Below are 16,774 nucleotides of genomic sequence, written 5' to 3'. Positions count from 1 at the left end.
CCTATGGGTGATGGATGCCAGGGTTTTACATTAACCAAGGGCTATGAAGGATGCCTACGTGAGGAACGTTTCCTGGAATATACATTAACTGGGAAGAAATGAGATGTGAATGAGACCTCAGTTTAATATACATTTACAGATTTCATCTGAGATGTTCTAAAGCATTAAACTCTTACAGATACAAATGTGATGCACCCAGCGAGATCCTGAAGCAGAAAAGCCAAAAGATAGCTGCGCAGTTTCTAAACTTGGTCAACAGCCATGGCCCAGACCACTCTTTGCGTTGTAGCAGATTCGTCTTTATTGCCTCCTCCAGGGAGCTCATTCAGAATATCACCTTTATAGCGCTGAGTAATAACAGCACAGCATGAGCAAACTGTCAATATCACACAGGCATCGGGATCATTGATTCGGTTGCCTGGATACAACTGCTGTTCTTGTCATGTCTTTGTGCATGCTCCAGTTAAGAAACCAGAAACAAATACATCCAGTAATGAAAAATTAACCCCTTCCCGCCATAGCCTTTCTTTGTTTTTATCTCCACTTTCACACACACAAAAAAAAAATCATAACTTTTTAGGTTTCTGAAGACATTTTGCGGGATGAGTTGTATTCTACAATTTAACAACCTAATAATGTATTGAAAAACGTTTAAACATTTCTAAGCGGGGTGAAATGGAGAAAAAAAATGTTGCTTTTCTTTTGGGGGTGAGGGAGGTTTTTCCAGTGTGGAAAAAGGGGCATGTTATCATTATTCTGTAGGTCAGTACAACTACGGCAATAGCAAATTTATATACTTTTTATGTTGTAACACTTTAAACAAAAGGCTTTCTGTCACCATCTTCTGACCCCCATAAGGGTGCGTTTATATGGGAGATTCACCCGAACGATTTCTGTGCGTTCTGAGATGCACAGAAATCACACAGGAAAAGAACACATTGTTTTTAGTGGGCGCATTCACAAATTCAATGTTTCTCTTGCAGTGCTGCATGGAAAAAATTGCAGCATGTCCTATTTTGTGCAATATTGTTGAAGAATCGGCCATTATGGCTTTTGGGAGCAGAAAAAAAAATATATTAAAAATTCACATCACGCTCGCATGCACATGTCAGTGCGATGCGCTTTTGCTCATATAGGAAATAATGGCCAATTTTCATGCAAATGAAAAATTGCAAGTACAGTGATACAAGTGCAATGTGATTTTCTTGCAAAACACATCATACTCACTTAAAAATCGCGGGTTTACAGGAGTGATATCAGTTGGAGTTTCTCAGACCAATACTGCACTTCACTGTATACATACACCCTAACTTTATTTTATGTCTTCCTATTAAGTCCTGAAATAGGCAGGGCTAAATAGGAAGAACAGCACCCTGCAATCTCATTCAGAAGCCAACCCTCCCTCCGTCAGGCCTTTTAAATGCCACTGCCAGTTCTGTATTTACCAGCTACAGTTGTACAGTATTTTTGTAATGACATCAAAAGAATACATGTATATTATTTTTTTTTATGCTAATGCAAGCAGAATTTAATCAGATACAGTATCATTTATACTAAACTACATTGTATTTATTAATCACCAGAATAGTCTAAAAAAGCAATCTCAGCATTTGCTTCACATTGCTCTTTATTGAAGGAACCACACAAGTAATTTGTAATCTCTTTGTAGGCCAATGATTCATTATTGTGGAGTAAACATCACATGATAAATTATTTCAATTGCAGGTTATGAATCGACTATTCAGCACATTTTTTTGAGTAGGCGATTATATGTGCAAAGCAGCAGAAAGTTACTTAAAATCTTTTGAGTGATAAAACTCTTGGATACTCATAGTTGACGATTTAAAGAAACCAAGTTGCTGATACTGCGCAACTAATAAAAAAAATAATTGATTCTCAAAACTGTCTCAGATAAGACAAAAAGGGTGTTGTACAGGATTAGTAAAACATGTCTGCTTTCCATCAAAAACAGCACCACGTCTGTCCACAGGATGTGTGTGGTATTGCAGCTCAGGAAGAAAGCATCCATGCTTTTCTGATCCTAGAAACCCCCCTTAAAACACTACATCTTCTTAGGATTTACACCATGGCCTTAATTGGGTTATATTACATTCTATGTTGTTGTATACATTCACGTTTTATAGATTATGTATTGCAATCAAAGACTGTTTACATATGATTTCCAGTTCTGAGGTTTATGTAGCCGTGGATTTGTATTTTTTATCTTCACTAAATTTCAATTTTAATAACAAAATCAGTTTTAAATTAGTCTACTACACATTGCAAAAAAAAAGCAGTAGAACAGTTTTCTGTTGCAAATTGGGACAAAGATCTGGTGAAAGCCAGTTTTTCCCACCAACTTCAACAGTCACGATGACAGGCAGTAGCTGTGTTTTAGTCTGTCAAAAATCCTAAGTGCATGATGAAAGGGGTGTTCCAGTACTTTTATTGACGACATGTCCTTAGGATAGGTTATCACAATAGTTGATCAGCGGGAACCCCACTGATCTACTGTTCCTCAGGCCCACTGTCAGTGCGGATGCACACAGCTCTATCCACATTGCAGTGGCTTAGGTTGATAACGCAGACACAGCCCCTACTGAGTTCAGGAGACGTTTGGTTGGCAATAATTAAGTCCCGACAAAACCCTTTAAAGGTCTAATGAATGTGATACATATTCAAGAACATGTACGGTGAAGACGGGACAACCCCCACTGCACAAACAGCAAGGCCTCCTGCTGGTATTGGTTCCAAGACTGGAGCACCTTGAGGTTGTTCTACCTTCCCGCCTCCACTCACCTTTCCCATGCAGAAGAAAAGAGCTACATTACTATGACCATTTTCCCTGCAAACACTGCTGTGATTATGGCATTTATAACTTTGTACGTTGATATATAAAGTGCTGTCATGCCCAAAAAGTCGTCCCATAGAGGAAGATGAGAGAAATACCCCATAACCCTTAACTAAGAAAGTAGTACACAGACAATCGAAGACAACCAAGATACAACAGTTGCCCATGGGAGCTATGGAAACAGTCAAGCATATTCACTCTACTTTTCTTATAACCCACAAAAACAAAATGAGCTCCAACCACATTGTACCTCCACTCCACTCTTCTTCCTTCCACCGATAACAAAAATAAGAGTGTATGTGGAAGTAGGGGTCCCCAATTCTAATGGCCAATCAAATGGTCTCGGCTGGCCAACTCCCATCAATCCTAATTCACTACCTACACTGTGGATAGAGTATACAGTAAGTTTAAGTTAGGAAAACCTCTTTAGGGGTATGTCTGCAAGTCGCTGCTTTGCTATGGATTTTGTTGCAGATCTGCAGCAGATTTCACCCTCTCAATTTGAATTTAATTGGAAGGGCGAAATCTGCTGCTCTGCAACAAAATCTGCAGCAAATCAGCGGTGTTAACATATCCTAAAAGATGATGCTTTTAGTCAGTAGTGAGGAAGAAAAGTTCCCTTCCCTAGAAGATATATCATGTAAACCAATAGACTCTAAAACCTCTCAACATATCGGAAAAACTTAGATTCCAAGTTTAGGGAACATCTATTGACCAATCATAACCAAAATCAGACAAGGTTCTTAGCAAAGCACCAAACAGAATTTAACACCATATTCTCTGAAGGAAATACCTGTTATCAATTAGATGCGTGCGTGTCTGTCCGCGTCCTCCGACATTATCTGTTGCTGCCATAGACAGGTATTAAAAAGGATACAGCCTTAGAGCTCCATGATTTGTGCCGATTGCAAGAATCTTCTGGACGGGATCAAATGCCATTGAGGACGGCTCAAAGGGAAATCCATGACGAACCGTCTAACCATGCAAAAAAACAAACAAAAAAAACACAAGAAGTAAAGGTGAGTGTCACGTGAAAAATCATACATTATATATACAGGAATATAAGCAACATACAGCTGGTCATATATAACCTTTTACCACTACCATTTGTACTGTGCAACGCATATGAATCCAACATAAATTTGGAACATATCATAGGATACTTCATTCATTTGTTGTGAAGTTATTTTCCCTATGTAAGGTACAACAGGTCTAGACTGTAGAAACAGTTTCCTAAATGTTCATATATAAGACAGGTGTACTAACATGTTGCATTTGTCTCAATATTAGGTAAGGTTCCATCGCTGATGACAAAAAATACCGGAATAGTGCTGCATGCAACGCTTTTTCTTACAGTAAAATGCTGGACAGCTGAGCGGAAACCGAGCAGACCCCATTATAGTCAATGAGATCCATTCATCGCTCTTCAGTTCCGTCAGAAGATGGATCCGTTTGGCCAGGGGATTCCTCTCACCTGCTCCCCAAACGGAGCAGGAAAACGGAATCCCCACCACAAATGTGAAAATAGGCTTACAACTTTGTAGCACTACGAAGCAAAAAATACAAAACTGCTGAGGCGGTCATTCTTTATGGGAAAACTGCACTCTTCTGCGATCTCAGATTCTTTAGATTTGATATATTCTAGATAAGAAAACATAACACATCTTCAACCTACAATATTTATATACACTAACCAGAGCCTCATACTAAAATCAAGTAAATCTAAAAAGGTACGGTTATCAACCATCCTGCATGACATAGATACATTCTGCATAGTTATAACACAAAACGCAGAATATATGTAACCGGAATTAATGAAAGATAAACCACTGTTGCCAATTTTCTACCATTATGGCCTGTGATTGGCTGCAGTCATCCGGTGACATGCCACATACACATTGACTTCAGTTTGTAAACAGACCCGGCACTGGAGCTGCAGAGGATCTGGAACAGGTCGGTATAGGCAAGTTTATTATTTTTCTGCATGGCCAGTCGGTTAAAAAAAAAAGTAAACTTTGAAAACTCCTTTAAGCCTATAGCTGCCTTCAGACTCTTCCTCCTTCCTCTATATAGTAATGCTAGTAATTATTAGGAAATTATAGTATCAGTGTTTCAGCACTGCTACATACATTGTTTATCCCATATAACAGCGATCAGAAGCAACACAGCAGTGGAGACGAAGGACCTGTGATAATGTCACCGTCATGCTCCGCCCATGATTACATGACCATGACGCTCCTCCCAAGTTAATGATTTACATGCTCCGCCCCTATGCACGACAGTGCAGATTACAGGTGGACTACAAACCCCCTGCGGCCTTAGCTGCTATGGAATACTAACTAACACCTAGCCGATAGCAGCCATGTGATCAAGGGCAGAGCATGTAACTCCCTCACTGGGGATGAAGGACCTGTGATTACATAACAGTCATGTGATCAGGAGCAGAGCATATAAGTCACTCACAAACCCACTCACTCACTCATGCACGGACAGGTCGTCGTTAGTAGTTTGAAAAATGGCTTTCCCGTCTTAGCATTTTTACAGGCTGTGGCATATATGATTGGTCCCAACTACTGGACCCTACCAAATGCTAAAACAAACAAATCATGGCTCTCACGCAAGCACCCTTCCTTTTCAGGTCCCCATTGATGTCCCTCGGCTTCACTTGACAGCAACAAGGTCATTCCATTGACAGTTACCAACAGTTTTTTTTGCAAACAGCATGGGTCTCAGTCTCCAGACCATGACCCCCACATGCAGCCTTACTCATGGCTAGGGGCCCAGACGATGTGAGGACATGACAGGGACCAGATTTTGTGATTTTATTCACCGGGCCTATGCTAACCTGACGGCTTAGAAGGAGGACCGACTGTCAGCGAAAATCCCGGTAAGTATGGACCAAGCGGCAGGGGGGGCCCGGTTGGTATTTTGGTTAAGGGGCCCCTTTAAAAAAATGTGGGGGCCATGCTCCAGCCCCATCTTTGATTAGGCTGGCATTTATGCCATATGCCATCTATATTCAATAGACTATCTGAAAATCTGTGGTATTTTGGAACCTGTTCCTGTTTCAAAAAAAAAAAAAAAAAAATTTGGTTAAACTAAGAAACATTTTTAAATGTCACTTTTTATTTGGGCTTGACGCAGCAGCACAGATTGCCTACGGATCTGTATTATGGACTCACAGGCCCCCCATGTGTTGCCGCATGATGAGGCACTGAGAAGACAATATCCTCAATATGGCATGCAGCGATTGTTTTAACCTCATGGACCTGTGACGAAGGTCCATGTGCTGCCACATTTGGGGCCAACAAAAGGTACGGTAGGAGAGTATAGCTTTTAAGGTGATCCACATACAGTATCCACGTGACAGATACCAAAAACAGCATGCATGGAGCATCTCAAAAGGGTAAATTTTGCTGTGAACCTAAAAGGTCTGAATTATCCTCGGTCACAGAGCTAGGTATTATTTTTTTAATAAGATTAAAAGTTTAAAATGTCTGACCTAATAAGATTGAATGTCATCAATAATTCAGATGAAAGTGGTTCACAACCTCAACTACTGGAGAATACCAATATGGTATGATAGACATTTGCAAAAAAGCACTAAAAGATCCACAATTTCTATTCCATTTGGATTTGCAGAGGTAAACAAACATCATACAGACAGTTATAAATTATATTATGCTTGGATATACAGCTACTGTACAATATCTAACCTGCTTATAGTATATCTACATTAAGCAGTTTATTTCACAAAGCGATTTCATTATGGGGAAAGAAATCGACAATGAAAGGATCAACATCCACTTGGCTGCAGATCTGGAGCGGCTCCCTCCCTCGTTCTCATAAATATCTGCTGCACTGAATGAAAGCTGCAGTCCATTAAAGAAGAGGATACAGTAAGGCGTCTATACGCACAGCAAACACAGCAGAGATGGGGAGACCGGCCTCGCCAAACAACGTAGAGTGCAAGAATCCAATCACAGACATGAACAGCCACAATGCTTCTTACAAATGTAACATGCTTGGCTTCTACCTCATTAGAGGTTTTTTTTCCTTCTTCTGGATAAACATCGGAGGGGGGGGGGGGGCTAATAGGCTGAACTGAATGGACATATGCCTTTTTTCAGCCTTACATACTATGTTACTATGACTTCCATGATATCAAATACAGAGGCACTATGTACTTTACTGCAAGGCCAGGCTCACACGTGCCTATAATACACTGTAAATCACAGCAATTCTAATATATTGATTTTCACTGTTCAAGTCCCACATTGCATATAATGCGTGCATAAAAAAGAACGCAGCATGTTCTATTCTACACGTATTGAGTGCGATAGACCCCTATTCTTCTCTATCAGTGCGTACGAAAATACTGTACAAACGCTATTACACTGCGTATGTGCGGCGTTTCTACGCAACGTTGCTAAGTGACAATAGAACAAAAGATTTTAAAAAAGCAGAGGAAACCAGGAAGCTAGTCGTTGACAGCGTGCGTTGTGAGATACACTATCATCCGCAGGCAAAAACCGCAACTATACACCGTACCACACCCAAGTAAAACGCTGTGTCTAACCATATGTTCATGCGAATTTGGCCTAAGTGATTCATGCATAACATTGAGGGAAGAGTACTCAATATGCTGGAACACAGAAGGAAAAAGAAAAGTACCAATGTGAACAGAACCGTTCCAGTGGATGGTAATGAAGTAAAACGTATGCTGTCCACAGCAAGCGAGCCGCCAGCCGAGTGGTGTGCAAGCTTAATGCAGTTAGTATTAGACTGGGCTCACACACGTTTGTGCCAGCGTGCCACACACGCATCTCTTGCATGCACGCGTAATACGTGCCAATATAGTGAATGTGCGATTTTTGCGTCATATGCGAGTGAAAGAAAAAACGTTTTCAAAATTGCATGTGCGAGTGGCCCAACACAAAAAAATGGGTTATTGGCATCACATGTTGTGCGTGGTAAAATTGAACGCGCAATGACAGTACGTCCATGCGTGACCGTCCAGAGTTTTTGACAGTACTGTACTTAAAATTGCTTCACCGTCACTCTGTACTTCCTGGTTGCCGCTGACCAGATCATGTGACTGCTGCAGCCAAACACTGGCTATAGAAGGTCACCGCTATTGGTAGTCATATGTCGTGGTTAGCGGCAACCAGGAATTACTGAGTGGCTGTGAAGCAAGTTAACCCCTTTCATTTGCATTGGTTAGCAGAGCTGATTTCCAACTAAGTCCCAGAAAATAACCTTATTCCAGTCAATGGGAAGAAACGAGGCTCTGTAGTTTCTAGCATAATGCAATGATCATATTGTGTAAATGTAAACGGCCCTAGATCCCCGAGACAACTGACAGATTCGGGAACATCCACAGGCACCTCTGCAACACCCTACCTATAAGACAAGCCTATGTAATGCACACGGCTCTGTTAGTACAAAAAGTACAGCAGCCTCCGAGTTGTAATTATAGTATGACCACATATCACATTAGCTAATGATATGTAGAAATGTTAAGTTAAGCGTACTTTTCCCTACCGTAGCTGTGTGTTTTAGGTCTGTATACGCGACATTGTGCACCAAAATAATAAAGAGGTCTTCAGCAAATTGCTCTCTTCCAAGTAGGCTGCCAATACGAGGCGAACCAACATACAGCGAACGAAAGAACTACTCGCTGCTTGACCAAAAACCAGTCTTCTTATGAACACACATTTAAGTAACCTGCTGCTAACAAAATGTTTCCATCCAACATTATTTTGGCATCAATTAATGAAATAATGACAGCAGTCTCGGTATTTGCCGTGTACAGGTCGGCCTTATGTTTTACAGAGTCCTTAACCCCATAGTGATTAGGCTCTTTTTGTTTTAACTTTTGTTTTTCCTCCCCCCTTTTAAAAAAAGCGTAACTCCTTTATTTAGCCATCGCCATAACTGCATGAGGGCTTGATTTTTGTGGAACAAGTTGTATTTTTCATTGGAACTATTTAATGTACTGAAAAACTTTAAAAAATTCAAACTAAAAAAAAAAAAAAAAAAAGGAAAACACAATCCTGCCATCTTTCGGTGCGTCTTGTTTCTACGGCACACAAACTGGGTCAGTATGATTACTACGATATCAAAGGTATATAGGGTTTTTTTTAGCTGTAGTACTTGTATTTTTTTCGAAGATATTAAATTTTTTTTTAAATTATTTTCTGCCGCCATCTTCTGTGTGCAACAGCTTTTTTATTTTTCCATCAACATAGTTAGGCGAGGACTTATTTTTTGTGGGACGTCCTGAAGTTTGCGTTGGTACCATTTTGGAATACATACGTCTTTTTGATCGCTTTTTATTGCATTTTATCTTGGAGACAGGGTGACCAAAAAAGTGTATTACTGGCACTTAATTTTTTTCTCTGAGACGGTCTGGCGGGGTAAAGAATGCGTTACTTTGATAGATCGGATTTTTACTGATACCAAATATGTATTTTTGCTTTATTATTTAGATTATTTTATTATAAATATGGCAAAAGGTTTTGTTTTTTTTAAATAATTAGTAAAACTTTATTGATCTGCCACAGCATTACATCATACTGCAATCGGGCAGGCTTTCTATCAAGCCACCCCACAGGCCCCGGGCTTTCAGAAGGCCCCCGGGTGCCATGACACCGGCAGGGCTCCCTGCGATCTCATCCCAGGGAGCAAGACCCTCGAACATCGTTCAGGGGATTTAAATGATGCTGTCAGAAATGACAGCGGCATTTGAAGGGTTAACAGCTCTGATGAGGTGTGCGGCTTATTGGAGCTGCTGCCACCAGGTGTCAACTGTAAGAAACAGCCAGCGCCCGCGCTGTATGGAGGGAGATCACCCCACGATCTACCTCCATACACGTCCTCATGTCTTGCAGCTGCAGGACGTAAAAACACGATAGGTCGGTCACTAAGGGGGTTAATCTACGCATTATAAAAGATTTGCAGCATTTTACAGTGTTTTTGACCGAGGTTGACAGCATTTTTATTGCACCCCATCATTGCAATGGGTAATGTGCAGCATTAAAAATGTGCTGAACGCACAAAATAGAACATACAGCGTTCAGCGCTCGCCTGAGAAGCCACATTGAAATGAATGGAGGCTCAGTACAACATTAGAAATGCCCACTAAATGTTGTGAGAGTGGCCTACTTAGGGTGCTTTCACACTTGTGCTGGGGATTCCTCTTTCCTGCTCGTTCGGGGAGCAGGAAAGGGGATTCCCTGTGGCTGAAAGGTTGTGTCTTTGATTGGAACCGAACAGCGTCGGGCGGACCCCATTGACTAGCTGCCCGGTTTTGGGATAGAAGAGAAAAAAAAAGTGCTGCATGCACCACTTTCTTCTGGTATTTGCAGACGGATCTGCAACAGCACCTCCGCCGACGCAGATATGAAACCGGCCTTAATGAGTGTCTAACTTCAATAGAGTCGTATACACGGCTGCAGACATGTCCATACTTCTGTACTGAAAGCCACATGATCTGCAGTAGATAAAGAAGACCAAGCACGCTGAACCATAAAAAGGCTCTCGGCATATTAATATCATCCCCTACACTTATTGCAAGCTGAAAATGAAATGAAACTGCATCAACGTGTATGTACCATAAAGCCCAAGCAGCTTGATCCTAAGCCAGCGTAATTTACCATCCATGTATCCAATAAATGTATGCTGTCACCGGCGCTTGCTTTCTGCGCATAGATCCAATTACATTGTACAGTTTTGTAGGCCTCATTTACTCAGAGTATCACATTTAACTACTGAAAAGGTATAGAATAACAAAATATTGTGATGCGCAGATTTATCTTGCGGCTTGCAATACATTAACCTCTGACATCTTTTCCAGTGTGCGCGTTTTCCCCTTGATTTCCAAAACAACAGCCAATGTTTTATCCAACAAGGAACTTTTTATGAAACCTTTTAAAGGTTCACCTGACTTGCCGAATAAGGGTGACATTAAAGATCTCAGGTTCTATGATAAACAACTGCAACATATAGTTACAGCAGTAAATACAGCTGCAAGAAAAGAAAGTGAACCCTTTGGAATCAGGTGGATTTCTGCATTGATTACTAATAAAACTGGTATAATTGATATCCAATCACAATTATAGACAAACACAAACTAACTAAACTAGTAACACACAAACCCGTGTACCATTCACGTCTTTTATTGAGTATATTGATTAATAGACATCCACAGTACAAGGAAAAGAACTGAATGTCTGTATTTACAATGTCTCCCAGAGCTAATTGGCAAAATAGGTTTCAGTTAAGGAGAGGAGATCAGAAAGGTTGATTTCACAGGTGCGTTGCCCATTGAACAATGGCACACGAGATCTGGTTACTGAAAAATCTGTTTTTTCTCAAGAAAGAACCATGCCTCGATGCAAACTATTTTTAGAAGAAGCATTATAGAGATACATGAAGGATACAAAAGCACTGCTAAACACCTGGGTGTACATCAATCCAGGCTCAGACAAATTATCTAATAATGGATAACATTCAGACTGCTGCTACTCTGTCTAGGAGTGTCTGTTAAAATCATTCCAAGAGCACAATGGGCAGAAGGTGAGAAAGAACTCAAGGGTAACAGAAAAAAGACCTACCGATGACCCTACAAACACTTCTATTCCTGGGTCCACTAGTTGAAAAATAGTGAACAAGAATGGTGTTCATTGAAGGACAACAGAAAGAAAACCACTGCTGTTCAAAGAAAACATAGCAGAACATCTCAGGTTTGCCTGAGACCACCTGAATATTTCTGAATGCTTCTTGGAAAACATTCTATGGACAGAAAAGACAAAACTTTTTAGAACAAATGCACAACTCTATGCTGGGAGGAAAAGGAACAGCACACACCAACATTGTCCCAAATATGTAGCTGGCTGGATGGAACATCATGGATTGGAGCTGCCTTGCTATCTCAGGGCATCGATGTCTTGTAACCATTGAGCGAACCATGAATTTTAAAAGTGTATCAAAACATTTTACAGGAAAATGTAAGGGCAGCAATCTATGACCTCAAATTGGAGACATTATGTACTTTGGGCCATTGTCCTGTTGCATTACCAAAGTAAATCAACTAAAGAATGGTAGAAAAATAATAAGATTTGGGGTTTAGAATGACCATGTCAGAGTCCTAACCTTAACTTTATGAAGAAGTACTTGCATGATTTAAAGAGGGCTGTACATGCAAAGCATCCCAGAAATATTGATGAACTGAAACATATTTGCAGGGAGGGATGGTCCAAAATTTCTTCTCAACATTTTGCATAACTTATTTGCAGCTACGGGAAAAGGTTTGGTGAAAGCGATTGCTGTTAAGGGGGGATCTTTAGGTTATTAATTCAAGGGTTCACTTCCTATTGTCTTCCTGCACAGTGAATTGTTTACAATTTGTGCTCAATACAAAGCATAAATCAGTACAATTGTCTGTGTATTATTAGCTTAGATAGATTATATTTGTCTAGAATTGTGACTTAGATAATGATCAAACCACATTTTATTAGTAATCAATGCAGAAATCCAGGTAATTCCCAGGTTGTATATTTACCTGTTTATGTAACTATAGAGTGCAGTGTACTACAGTGTAAAGCTACCAATAAAATACATTTAACAAATACTTTGCTCATAGTTTACACTATTCCACTGGGAGATAAAAGTGACAGTGAGAGCTATCACAATTACACGTCAGGACAAACAACATTTACTATGGAGATAAAAGTGACAGTGAGTGGTGAGAGCTATCACAATTACATGTCAGGACAAACATTTACTATGGCAATTATTGGATATGTAAAAGGGAGGAAGAAGCATGTGATAAATAACCAACTTCTAGATCAGTCAAAACATATTGAGGTGCACAAGCTATGGGACTTCTATATACATTGTCACTGGAATGGACAGCCTTATTATTTACAGGTATGGAGAAATGGAGGGGTTGTTTCTATACCACCTAATGAGGACATAAGGATGATTCTCATGCCTCAACCAATAGAGGAGTTCATAGCTATTGCTTTTATTTTTTACCAACACTAAAAAAGTGACCATTGCCAATTGATTGGTTGTAGTCTGCAGTACCGCCATTATTTTGTCCACACTTGTTTTCATAAATGAAGCCCATAAGATTTGGGGGTTTTTTTTGCATCTCATAAACTTTTTGTCTTTTCCACCATTATGTACAATTTCACCATTAAGAATGAGCATGGCTAACTTTTAGAATAATGTAGTAAATGGCCCCAAATTGCTTGTCTTTCCATGTGAATGCTTCAAGCTCAGCACTTCCCATAGGAGGGGAAGCGCTGAGCAAGAAGCGGATGAGAAGCCAGAGAGAGGCCAGCAAGTCTTTCTGTTTGAATGCTTTGCACGAGTGCTGAGGACATTAGCGGTGATATCAAGGCTCGTGCAGTCATCCAAAAGACGTATAAAAAGGCCTTTACTTTTAGGATGGGCTCACACAAACAGATCGGATTCCGCAGAAGAAGACCGGCGATCCTTTGCGGAAAATAATTGCAAGTGATCATGGAAGATCACGGATACGTGCGGTTTTCTACGCGGATGTACATGTTCATCTGTGCAAAAGATTTCTCTCCCTGCCAGCTAGCATTCCAGCTTTTCTATCTATTCTCCTATCAAGCTGCAAGCATTTCCACAGCTCATACACAATGTTAATTGCATATAGGCTGCGGATTGCTCCCATGCATAGACAACTACTAAGGACGTTCGCGTGGAATCCACGTTAAAATACAGCATGTTGCCATTTTTCTCCCGCTGGCAGAATACGCAATTTGTACTCGCAAGTCTGAATGAAAATTTAAAAATACATGCCTTTCAATGCCCGCGTTTTACCACAGATCTTCCTCGTGGATGGAGATAGTGGAATCCGCAATGCCAAACCTTTTGTGTGAGCCTGGCCTTACACAGCATGCATTACTGCGTTAGAACCAAGACTGTCAAAAGCCTCCTACAGAAGTAGCCCACCGGTGTACCCCAGTAATACATATGGGAATGTAGTGTATAGCGCTGTCTGTCATGGTTCTGGTATATCGACTGAGATTAACTGCACTTCACTTTTGATCAAATGTGTAAGAGTAAACTGAAAATGACACCAGTAAACATTGGGCCTTTGCTACTTGGTTGCATTTAATACTTAATGTCACATTAAAACAAGTTTATATATTAAAAAATTAAACAAAAAAAGACCCTTTATGAATCCAAATCCCTTCTGTTACAATTATAATTATTGGGTTTGTCTATATTTCTTGTAGCGAATACTCGTACCATGTCTAGGAGCCTGGAGGAAGCACAGTGACTGTTGTGATGGCTGCCGGGTCTTTATGACAACTCCATCCTTTTATAGAATGCCCCCCTTTGTCATGACTACTATTAATGGTTACCACCTGGCATCCCAATGGGAGCTAGAGAAGAGATCCACCCGCTGACCCAGTAATGGTATAGCTGCCTTGGTTACCGTGCTCCTCCGATTTGTCAATCCATTGATTAGATACCCAGACATTGCACATCAGCTGTGTACACATTGTACTATGTTCTTGTGTTTTCCATATCAGATCTCCTTCAACACTAAATAAATCAGTATCAAAACAGCCAAGGAATACTAAAGCCGGATCACCAATCTATTTATTGTAAACAAATGTGAAACAAGGAAACGTGACGATGGACGTGGAGTTCAGCAGACAAAACCCATCATTCTCTCTGCCCACCATGTGCAATCAGCTGTGCAATCCCTAGTACCCTACAGGCCTGCAACGTCACTTACCTACTAAGACTACAAATGGCCATCTCCTCCCTTCTCTTCTACCTGACCAGAGTCAATCTAAAAAAGGAAGTAATAGAATATTGCAGCTGCTGTCTAAAAAACACAAAAGCTGGAACTTGCAGGAAAGCGATCAACTATTGGGAACAACAACATTCTAACCTCCCCTCTTCCCTAAATATGAGAGTACCTGGCGATGGGCAAGACGACGTGAAAGGATGTGGCACCAATGACTAAACATATAAACAAGAAGAGCCCTGACAACAGCTGACATTACAGCTATCAGGATGGGGGAAAAATTGACAAGAGGAGGAGTGAGGGGAGGAATTGACAAGGTGGGGGGAGCCTGATCTCAGCAAACACAGCCCAAAAAAAAGAATTGTAAATGGTGCAGAGCTTTCCCATATGCCCTTCAAGCCACCCGAGGACAAGACCAGCGCAAAATGCCAAAAAGGAGGACTGGATGGCGGATGATTGGTAGATGTGCACAGAACACACAAGTAGATACAATGTGTGCACAGAACACACAAGTAGATACAATGTGTTCCATCCACGTTCACACAAACCCCATCTGGGCTACACAGGTGAAGGATGCCATGCAGTGGGCACAGATGTGGGGGCAACTGAATGAGCAGGGGGCCTAGGATGAGGGAGGAGGATGATGATGATGGAGGAAGGTGCAGTGTCCTGGAGGACTGATGCTATACACACACGGGGAGGGCCTCCTGCAGGACATGATGACAATGCCAGCCACACACACGACTCATCACTATTCACCTTGCAGAGCTGGAAGTGCTCGGACTGGAGCGTCTCCGGGATGTCCGCCTCCCTGATCCCGGGCTGCGATGTAGCGGACGATGAGGAGGAGGAGGACGCGGCTGTCAGGCCGTCCAGCACCTTCCTGAATTCCTTAAATTTCCACATGGTCACCGCTTCCCTTCTCTGCCTCTGGTTCCTCCACCACCTTCTCCTCCACCACCTCCTCCTCCTCCCTCGCACCCCCCACCTTCCCTCTCCTCCTCCCTTCTTCTCTCTCTGGTGCTGATGGGCACACACAGGAGGGTCCTGGGGAAGGAGAGGGTGGGCTGCAGGTGCTCGGTGAGAAGGAAAGGAGGGAGGGGGGTCTTCTGGATGTGACGACCCCCGAGCGAGCCTTATAGCGGACCACTAGGAGAAGACGGATAATCCGCGGCTAGTGCCGTCATGTATGGATCCCCCACAGTGCGGCACCCGGTGGGCAGCCAGCCTGAGCGGACGAGGATCCCTGTCTCCTGCCTGTGCTGCACTGGAAGTGACAGCCGCTGCCACCAGCTCCTCTTCCCGCCCCTTCCTTCCTCTCTTCTCCGGCTACTCCCCTTCCCTCGATGTCACATTTTCCTGTTTCCCAGCGCCGCTGCCTCCATATTAGCGCTAGTGTAATAATGGGCAGCTCCGGGGGAACGGCGGCCGTGCTGCCTGTCGGCGGGTAATGCTGCAGTTCCGTGTGTCCGGCTACACCTGCCGCCCGCCGTCAGCCCGCCCCGTCCCTCCTCCCGCTGCCCGCCCGCCCCCCGCCTGTCATGTCCATTCTGTCACCTGTCCTCCGCCGTCGTGTGGAGATGCCTGCCCTCACACGGCCGGCCGCTGAAGCCCTCGCATCACTCCATTGTCATAGCACAGTTTTCAGGCAGTTTGGCCCGAATCACCTGAGGGGACTTGGGACATGTTTCTGCCCTCACACCCCCATGACAGAGCATGCCGCCCACCGACCTCACCAGCTCTCTGAAGAAATGTTTTTGCCATATTCTTCTGTCATGGCGTAAGGGTCGCAGGAGTCACAATTACGCCCGGGCCGCGAGCTCGAGCTGTAGCCCGCGGGCAATCAGTAATGTTGCCTTATACACTTACACTCACATAAGCCGGTCGGAATTGCGTAATCCGCTACCCTAAAATAGAACGCAGCATGTTCTATGTTGCCGCATATAGAGATAGAGCATTGTCCTCCATTCTCGCATATACGGTACCTAATTACATTGTATATGGGCTTCGGGTATACGCAGCATCGCTAAGCAACGGCGCTGGAAATATATAAAAAGAAACAACAGGTTACTGCACACGGCAGAGTGCGTTTGTGCGCAGTGCAGTTTCACCGCCGTACG

General features: G+C 42.4%; 1 protein-coding gene across 2 annotated transcripts in view; it reads right to left on the bottom strand.

Moving 5' to 3' along the window:
- The window catches only part of STXBP5 (syntaxin binding protein 5), a 429,990-nt gene extending 413,904 nt beyond the window's left edge, over positions 1-16,086 (bottom strand). For both annotated transcript variants that reach the window (XM_066595949.1, XM_066595950.1), the window contains exons 1-2: positions 15,414-16,086; positions 3,729-3,826 (exon numbers count right to left, since the gene is read on the bottom strand). In XM_066595949.1, coding sequence (XP_066452046.1) covers positions 3,729-3,826; positions 15,414-15,560 — 245 coding nt within the window. In that variant the 5' untranslated portion in view covers positions 15,561-16,086. The remainder of the gene's footprint in view (positions 1-3,728; positions 3,827-15,413) is intronic.
- Positions 16,087-16,774: the final 688 nt, after the last annotated feature.

Source organism: Eleutherodactylus coqui, chromosome 3, assembly GCF_035609145.1.
Source record: "Eleutherodactylus coqui strain aEleCoq1 chromosome 3, aEleCoq1.hap1, whole genome shotgun sequence".
Taxonomy (NCBI): Eukaryota; Metazoa; Chordata; class Amphibia; order Anura; family Eleutherodactylidae; genus Eleutherodactylus; species Eleutherodactylus coqui.
This window is presented reverse-complemented; position numbering and strand designations above follow the sequence as displayed.